General features: G+C 45.5%; 1 protein-coding gene across 1 annotated transcript in view; it reads right to left on the bottom strand.

The window, feature by feature from the left end:
- The window catches only part of HSPA9 (heat shock protein family A (Hsp70) member 9), a 33774-nt gene extending 24360 nt beyond the window's left edge, over nucleotides 1–9414 (bottom strand). The window contains exons 1-5 of the mRNA XM_019534838.1: nucleotides 9263–9414; nucleotides 7833–7891; nucleotides 6001–6088; nucleotides 5728–5909; nucleotides 4727–4851 (exon numbers count right to left, since the gene is read on the bottom strand). Of these exons, the coding sequence (XP_019390383.1) occupies nucleotides 4727–4851; nucleotides 5728–5909; nucleotides 6001–6088; nucleotides 7833–7891; nucleotides 9263–9340 (532 nt within the window). The 5' untranslated portion in view covers nucleotides 9341–9414. The remainder of the gene's footprint in view (nucleotides 1–4726; nucleotides 4852–5727; nucleotides 5910–6000; nucleotides 6089–7832; nucleotides 7892–9262) is intronic.
- Nucleotides 9415–9616: the final 202 nt, after the last annotated feature.

The following is a 9616-nucleotide window of genomic DNA, read 5'->3' as shown; positions in this document are numbered from 1 at the left end:
GGGGAGGGGACCATGGGAGACCCTGCCAGACCCCCTAACTCCCATGGTTGCCCTGCCCATCCTAACTCCTGGTATGTTAAAAAAAGCCTCAGTGCTCACCTGGTGCTGCTGGGCAGTGAGGTAATCTCCACTGCCTCTACTGCATGGGGGGACTCTGCATGAGCCCCCTAACCTTTCCCCTCACTCCCCAGCCTCTCCACAGGTGCCCCACCCAGGCCAGCTCCGGCTCTTTAAGAAAAAAGTAATGGAGAAAAGCCCTGGGACTCACCACTCCTGGTATGGCTTCAGGGGGCTCATGGAAGAACCCATGTGGTACAGGGCAGCAGGGATCACCACCCCACCTGGCAGGAGTGGAGATTCCAGGGTTTTTCCTCAGGTTTTTTTTTCTTAAAGGGCCAATGCTGGCCTGGGCAGGGCACCTGTGGGTGGGCTGGGGTTGGAAGGCTCAGGCAGAGCCCCCTATGCAGCACAGGGCAGCAGGGATCACTCCCCCACCTGGCAGCACCTGCTGAGTCACAGTTTTCTTTTTAAAAAGAAGAGACCAGAGCTAAGGCAAGCAGAGTAGCCATGGCCAGGCTGGGGGGGATGGGCCTGGCTGATTCAGAGATTCAGCCGCGGAATCATTTCAGGACAGTAATTCAAATCACCGAATCAAATCACTGTCCCCCAAATCAGCTGAATCTGAACCAAATACTAGCAGCTTTGCACAGGCCTAGTAACCATCCCTCCTACATGACCACATGTCCCAAAGGTTTTCACACTGTGATGACACAGAAGAAACTCAGCCCCCCGCCCCTCTGCCACAAACAGCAGAGCACAGCAAAACATTCTGTGCAATCTACCAGCAAAGAAATTTAGTACAAATTTATCCAAGATGTTTACCACCTGCTTTGCTTTTATGGAGAGGGTGGAAAACAAGCTTGACTATGTTTTTGTTCTCAAATGTGTTTTATTAAGATTATGCTCCTTATTCATGTGGTCTCATTTTTATGATGTGTTTGTATAAATATTTTCCACAGCAATTTATACACTATTGATGTTTGCAAATAAAAAAGGTAATTTATAGTTCGTTAGAAAATGTAAATTTTTCTGACACCTTCTTAAAACGCAGCCAGTTTTAAATACAAAAAAAGGGGAAAAAAGCATCATAAAGAATGCAACTGCCATGTAAGCTAGTGTCCTGTCTCACACAAAGGAAGTGTAGATGCAGGGGGAGAGGATGAACAGGGCATGTCCAGGATTCTCCACTCCTTGTCCTGTCCTATAGCAGCTTCCACCATTCAGAGATTTGTGAAGTTTTGATTCAGAAACTTCACTGCTATTATGCTCAATACAGGTTTCCCTCAATTTATGCGGTACATGCATTCCTGGAGAACGGAACATAAATGGAACTCACATGAAGTGAACCCACTTTACAATGTAATAAATCAGGATAGGTTCCCATGGCGGTGAGAGAAGAACAGAAGGAGTGAGGCTGGGACTCCCCCGTGCCCAGGTTCTGCTTGTCCGCATTCACCTCTGCTTCTAGGCTGTGCCATGTCCTGGTGCAGGCAGCTGGTGTCAGCTGCTCCCAGGGCTGCTCCAGTACCAGCTGGGGCGAGTGTAAACAAGTGGAGCCCGAGGCAGCATGGGGCACAGCACTCACCCCAGCCCCAGGAATGGCTGACACCAGCTTCCTGTAGCAGCTGGGCTGCACCATGCCCTGGACCCCCCCAGGGCTCTGCCTGTCTTCACCCCAGCCCCTGCTGCAGCAGCCCAAGGAGCAGCTGATGCCAGCTGCCTATAGCCACTGGGCTGCACCATGCCCTGGTGCAAGCAGCTGGGGTCAACTGGGGCGAGTGGCACGCCCTGTGCTGCCCAGGGCTCTGCTTGTCTGCACTCACCCCAGCCCATGCTGGAGCAGCCCCGGGAGCAGCTGACACCAGCTGCCTGCACCAGGGCAAAGTGCAGCCCAGCGGCTACAGGCCACTGGCTTTGGCTGCTCCCAGGGCTGCTGCAGCATGACCTGGGGCGAGTCAGGACAGGCAGAGCCCCAGAGGCTTTGGGGCATGGTGCAGCCCAGCTGCTACAGGCAGCTGGTGTCTGCTGCTCCTGGGACCAGGTTGAGTGCCACGCCCCACACTGCCTGGGGCTGTTTGTTCACTCACCCCAGCCTGTGCTGGAGTGGCCCCAGGAGCAGCTGACACCAGCTACCTGCACCAGGGCACAGCACAGCCCAAGAACAGAGGTGGGTGCAAAGAAGCAGAGCCCAGGCATATTGGGGCAGGAAGGGGGGGGCAGGAAGAAGAGGAGACAGGTGGAGCACAGTGCAGCCCAGCAGCTGCAGGCAACTGGTGCCAACCTCTCCTGGGGTCGCTGCAGCCAGGGCTGGGGTTACAGTGGGGCCAGAGCCCTTTCTGCTCCCCCCCAGACTTACCTATGTGGGGGGGAGCCTCCATGCTGATCACATTAAAAAAAGCAAATGCACCTTCCATATAACGAATTATGGGTCTAAATATGCTCACTGCGGAAGAGCAAGTTAACATATAAAGAACCTGCATAAATCGAGGGAAACCTGTACCTACTGATGGAACTTTCCTACATGACCTTGTCCAATCCCCTTTTGAACTGAGTTAAACTATCACCCTCCACAGCAACCTGTAGCAACAAGTTCCACAAATTTATTATACACTGCATGAAAAAGCTTCCTCTTGTTGGTCTGAAGTTTACTCTAAGGGTTTTATCATATAATCCCTAGTTCAAATATTTTAAAGAGATCATAAACAACAAACCCGTATGTACTTCCTCTGCACTATCATATTTTAAGCTTGTCACACTTACCCAACCCCCTAATCATTTCTTTTCCAAGCTAAAATGTCTTAGCCTGTTTAGTCTCTCCTCACATGGAAGTCACCCCATACTCCATCACTAAATGCATACTTTAAGCTACTCAAGTCTTTGGAGGGATAGTGCTCATCTCAAGGGTTCTCAACCTCTGAGCATTATGTTAACTGAATCACAAAAATGGCTGGAAGGGACCTCAGGAAGTCTAGTCCAACCCCTCTGCTCAAGACAGGATCATCCCTTATGTAAACCATCTTACTCAAGTGCTCATCTAACATGCTCTTGAAAAACTTCCAAGGATGGAGATTCCACAACCACTCTACATGTGTTCCAATGCCTAACTATTTGATTTGCTCTCAGAGTATTTCAACCCTTTCAAGTGTAATTTATATAGCCTTTGTGCTGACTATATAGTGTGAGCAGACCAATGTAGAAGAGGGCTCCTCTACAAAGCCAAACAATACTGTTCCCAAAACCTGGAGGTGGTCAGGACCTTCAAGTGAATCTGTTCAAGCACCTGCACCTTCCAGCCTGTGTTCAATAGATGTGTGCAGTTAACAGTTCAACCATAAGGTTGTGATCTTTGCATGCAAATACAACACATGCCTACTGTCTCACCTTGCTGAACACTTTGGCTGCTAGCAAGTGTAAAAAAGAAAACCAAACAACAACAATAAAAAACACCACTACACTTTACTGGAAGCAGCAGCATGCCCAGCTCCACAGCACCTGTATAGATCAGGCACTTCAACAGGGCTTTTTAGCACTTCTATATAAAGTTGAACCAATCAGCTATTAAACAGAACTGCCAAGAGTCCCACTAACGCATCTGATCTATAAAGACATCGGGGGAGCCGCATCCAATTAAGGTGCTGCCTCTTCTGGACTCACTTGGGATCATGCCGAGTTTAAAGTAAAGTAAAGCACTGGGTTTCTTTTAATGTCTGCAAGCAGCCTTTATGTTGGGGTACATGAATGTTTTAAAACCCAAACTGCTGATCAGAAGTCACCAATCCTAGACTAGATGTAAAATTATCATAGTCTCACTGCACTGTATCGCCGTTCACAGGGGTTTACCTTGAGATAATGATAGTGATTGAGGAAGTCTACTAAACTGATCATTCCACCTTTCTCTGACAGAGCTCCACACTAGCTAGGCAGGAGAGCCTCAAGCCATGAACAAGAACCATTTAGAACATCTGCCACCTAGAGAAAAACCAGCCCTCAAAAGTCATTTAGGAAGCATGGCTGCCATGTAAGATGACCTGGCACAGCTCAACTTGTACAGGAATGCAGGGAAAAGCCAGACTAGGGAGCTAAAACACTATATAATTAAGGGCATTTAACCCTTCTAGAATTGGAAGCCAAGTAATTGCTGAGTATACCCAGAGCCCAACCTACCCAGTAGCCACTGAAATATGACATGAACACAGGTTCCTGGGAGGTAGATTGCAAGAAAAAAATCACTATCATTATCTCAAGGTAAACCCCTGTGAACGGCAATACAGTGCAGTGAGACTATGATAATTTCAGGTATCTGCCTACTGAGAGAAACTTCAAGTAAGAGCTTCAGAACAGTGCACTCTGAGGGTGAAACCCCTGCAGATACCTAACTGAACTACTTAATTGCTGTATTCAGCTTCAGTAATATGCTATACCTCAGTTCTAGTACAGCATACACCTTGACTGGGTCAATATGAAATTAAGGGCCTTTCATTCTCCATTAAGCTACTATAACTTATCCCCACATAACCAAATCCACCACAGACTGCAGAATCAGCAAGCATCTACAAGAGGGAAATTACTGCGACTATACAACAGATTTGCCAAGCTCCTGCTACCAATACCGCAGTTATATCTGTGTTCAAACAAATCAAACACTCTTGCATTTCATCATACAAACCTGCAGTTTCCTTCATCTTCATTAACACAAAGGCACCAATCTGGCTTGGAGAATACAGTTTCCCATGAGCCTCTACCCAGGCATCACCATTGGACGCACGGACAATTTTAAAAGGAACATTTTTACTGCAACACAAGAATTTCACAGCTTAAAACAATGCTGTATAACTGATACTGAATATATTATACACCCCAATATTATTAACCTGAGACAGGCAAATTTTAGTTACTGCAGGATTTTAAAACATCCTATATTCAGCCTCAGCTTTGATGGTGCAATTTCTATGTCATTTACTAACATTCTAGATCCCAGCTACTGCAAACAAAGGACAATACTAAGAAAAGTTGGCTGGACTAACTTCCTGACACCAGCTTAAGCCAAGGTCATTGGTTAAGTTCAGGGTCAACTAACTTGCTCCTTTACCCCCTCCCTAATAAATGGATTGTCACTGTCTGGTAGCTTTCAGAGAGAAGTATTTACTCAAATGTAAAACAGATAACTGGGACACTACCTGTGCCAGTGCTGCTCGATATCTGCCTCATTCGTTCTGTCCTAGTACTTCAAATATACTCCAATCTCTGTCCACTAAGCTTCACACTCTCCTGTCCACTTTTCCTCTGTGCATGGGGGCCAGTCTGTGGGCCCAATCCAGACTGGCCCCAGGAGCCAGCATCCAGGGTAAGTCTGGTAGCACATACCCTGCCTGGATCAACCCCTTGTGCCACATATAGTTCAAGCACTAGGTCCACCATAAAACAGCTAGTTACATTCATGATTATGCCTCTGAAGACCTAAAAATGGTCAGCAATAAATGGAGTGAAATCTGGATACATTTTTGGGGAACATGAGCGATTAGCCCACACATCAGGAAGTACACATTCCGAGTGCCACTAGGTACAAACAGCACTTTTCTACCACCTAGATTAATTATGGCTGAGATCATGTATTTGCTGCACCCTGCAGACTGTTCAAAAAAAGGAAATGATGGACATTTTACTTACATGTCTTTTTTTACTTCAGGATCATCATAGCGCCTCCCAATGAGACGCTTGGTAGCATAGAACGTATTGTGTGGGTTAGTGACTGCCTGCCGTTTAGCTGGCATCCCAACCAATCGCTCACCATCAGTTGTAAATGCTATAACAGAAGGGGTTGTTCTGGCACCTTCAGAGTTTTCTAGCACCTAAGAAAGAAAAAGTGACAGGCTGTAACAAAGAAAAATGGTTTGCAACACTAGAAATCCTGATTTGCACTAACAGTTGGTAGTAACTTGCCTTTGCTTGTTTTCCTTCCATAACTGCCACACAAGAGTTAGTTGTGCCCAAATCAATGCCAATGACGGCACCCTTGATTGCTTCTGAGCTGCAAAGAATATTTAAGATAAAGGTTAGGGCTTATTGCCAGGGAAGACTGAGAAAGCTAAAAAAACATCCTACACTGGAGAGGGGAGGGCCAGGGGGAAGGAGTCACTTCTACCGGCAGGTGAAAAAATAAAGCTATACTACATGGTTCTGTATTAGATCTGGTCATTTCTTACTTGTAATACATCCAATCCCTATTTTATTTCTTTATTCTGTGGTTAAATATACTGGTCTTCACCAATTCCTAGCACCTTGCTTTAAGCATTAGGAATCTATACCAATGAGCTTGTCTCTAAAACAGACATCGAGACAGTTCTATTCTCCCCAAACATTTCATGTGCAAGGCCTTACTTCTGCTGATTGAAGTACATTGAAGTAATATTGTTCTGAAGTAGAAAGCTGATCACTTTGATTTCTATTCAAAATTTTTTTACAGTCAATCATGCACCTAGTTTTGATTACAGATTCCGATGCAGAAGACTATTCCCCTAAACCAATGGTTTTTAACCTTTCTAGACTAAAGGCACCTCTCAGAAAATGCCAGGTCTTAGTTTTTACTCATTTTTTTAACTGCAGAAAACAAAGAAAACTGTTCTTCTGTTGCAAAGAACTCAGAAAGGCTAACGGATCAGATGATTTCAACACTACGGATTCCTATTTGCAATCTCTGCATTCATCTTCGTGAATGATGTTTAGACACCTAACAGGGCTAACACTGCATGGCATCCTGCAGCACCCTTGAAAGGTATATGGTTAATATTAGAACTCAGTGGGGGTGGCAGAAGTAAAATAAACTGGGAGATCATAGTATCAAGTGAGCTGTGACATGCTTTAGAAGCAACTGCCTGAAGATAAAATGCTATAAAAACACCCATTTCTGTTTACTAGGCAACACTAAGTAGGGCAAAAAGTGCACCCCACAGATGAAAGGATCAACTCAGGCTTTGTGATTACCCTGGGCCTGGAATATTAGGAGCAACAGCTAGCTTTCTTTTTGAAATAATACACACAAACATTTAAGTCCCGATGGTTCATAATAGGAGTAGTATTTCTGAAGGAAGTTAATTCTAGGGAGATTGTGATTTGAGAGGTATTGAACATGTTTAACCTAATTTAGTGAAGGTTTTTTCATCCTTTTAATAAGGTGCTGTTAATTCTCTATTAGAATTTAAATTTCCTTCATAGCAAAGCCTTCTGAGCCCATATACACACACACAGATAATGTGGAGTCAAGGAAGAATGTACTTGACAACACGCTGTCAGTGATGACTAGAATAATTTATTCAACTGCAATGAGCCTATATAGGGAGGGTTTGCACATCAGTACATATACTATTCTGTACAATTCACTTTACTGAAAATCTCAGTTTGCAACCCTTTTAACTATTAGGGTCAAAATGCTTATTTGTTTAATCTTCAGTGTAAATCAGTCATTACTGATTCCAATGAGACCAAATGATAGATTATTGTTTGACTTCATTTAATAACTTTTTGGGCTCAAATAGGTTTTTGTTCAGAACCTTGAGATGTAAAAACTTATAGTGTACAGAAAAAAAAAAATTGTTGTTAAGCTTCATATTTTTCAGTGCCAGCAACTGCAATTTTGTGAAGTCTCAGCAGTTTTTTTGAGCTACCTATACATACATCTGACTGAGACTGTTAGAGCACGTCCATTTATGCATCAAGCTTTAGGCTTTTTCCAGTTTGTTTTTTTTTCCCCATTAACAAAAAAAGAGAATACTTACGCATATTGTCTATGTGATACTGTTCTGAGGACATTCTGACTGAGACCGTTCCAGAATGCCTATAAAATAAAGTCACAATAGAATTGTAAGAGCTTAATTTTGTTTCCGATTATCACATCTGGTATTTTAAAAACAAAACAATGTTACCATATAACAATAGAAGTTGAAATATCTTTAATCCAACTAACTTTGCATTTAATCTTTAATATTATTTTTTTAAAACCATATGGGAAACCAAGGACAATTTCACTATATCATATATCCACAAGTAGTATTGACCTAATCTTTTTTGTTTTTGTTAATTGGTATGGAAAGGGGCCTATATTAACCTGGACTGGCAGATTCGCTCAGCAGATCCTTGCCATGACTAGACATAAACTATGGGAAACCTGCTAAAATATATAAGTGTCCCATAACAACAAAAGAAATATTAACTGACTTTGCTGATTTTTTTCAGAGGCATTATTAGACTCACTACCAACAATCCTTCAGTTCATTTTGTGAACTGAGTTCAAAGGATGAGACACATTATTCACTTTTAGCATCTGAGTGGGCATCCTTATGAGTGGAAACAAAAGACTGTCTTCATGTAATGTTAAACAAGGGGAACCTCCATTCCCTGAACACATCTCCTTATCCCGATGCGAGGAAAAAAAGGCAGTGGGCAGAGTCTATCACAGTATTTTGTGTGTACAAAATAAGGAATTAGGTTGGGGTGAAATCAGTGAAAACAGCCTCTACTGAGACAATTATTAACTTTAAATTCCTTAAGGTTTGTGTTCAGCAACTTCCCCTGCCACAAAGTGGACATAATATTTTGTCTGTCTGTGCTTAAACTTTTTAGCTTCCTTATTCAGGACCTTTGTTACAAAGTCAGAACTCACTTTAATACTGAGAGAAAGCTTAAAATTTACTTTTTGAGGGAACTGCTTCAACCACAAAAAGGAACCTGCAAGTGCTACTAATCAACACCCTCACTTCTCTGGATTTAAGAGCAGCTCCTCAAAGGCTCTCTGCCCTATTAGTGCAAGCACAGGGAACCAGAAAGAACAAAGAGGGATCAAGCGATCCGGCTGCCGAGCATAAGCCACCGCACACCCACTCGGGACCACGCGGGACCAAACCAGACTCCTCAGCTCACGCAGGCCCAGACAGCACCTCGGCCCTGAGAGGACGAATCCCATCCACCCTAGGCCACGTGCTTTTCCCCTCGTGGAGCCTCCACCCTCCGGCTGGCAGCGAGAATCACAGCTCCGCCAGGGCTGCAGCCTGGGCCCAGGCTCCGGGGCTCCCTGTCCCCGGCCGCGGGGCAATCCCGCCCTCAAGGCGGCAGGGAGATGAAGCGGCTCCAGCAAGGTCGCGAGAAAGCGAGGCAGGTCCCGGCCCCGCAAAGCCCGGCCCTGCTGGGCCTTCCCACGAAGGCTGCGCACCTGCGAGAGGCCAGGGGCCGCGGGACCCGGGAGCAGCAGCAGGTGGAGGCGGGCGACGGCGCGGCGGGCAGTCAGCATGGCGATGGCGGCTGTCGGAGAGGAGGAGGAGTGCGGCGGCGGCAGTAGCGGGCAGCTCGCGGCTCTTCTAGAACCTCCTCTCACGTGGGGAAGAGGGAGGACCCGACGGGCTGCCCCTGCCAAACGCCTGATGGCAAAGCACCACCTCCACCCGTGGCCCGCAACAAACGCCCTGCAGAAGCACCGAGCGCTGCCTCCCCCGTCCTCCTGCCCCTTGCTGTAGGCGAGGCCCCCTCTGTCTCGCTGATCCGCGAGCAGCTTTCCGCACAGGCACCA

The sequence above is a fragment of the Crocodylus porosus genome, unplaced genomic scaffold (assembly GCF_001723895.1).
Source record: "Crocodylus porosus isolate Cpor-Errol unplaced genomic scaffold, CroPor_comp1, whole genome shotgun sequence".
Classification (NCBI taxonomy): domain Eukaryota; kingdom Metazoa; phylum Chordata; order Crocodylia; family Crocodylidae; genus Crocodylus; species Crocodylus porosus.
The sequence above is the reverse complement of the archived record's forward strand: the minus strand, read 5'-3'. Positions and strand labels throughout refer to the sequence as shown.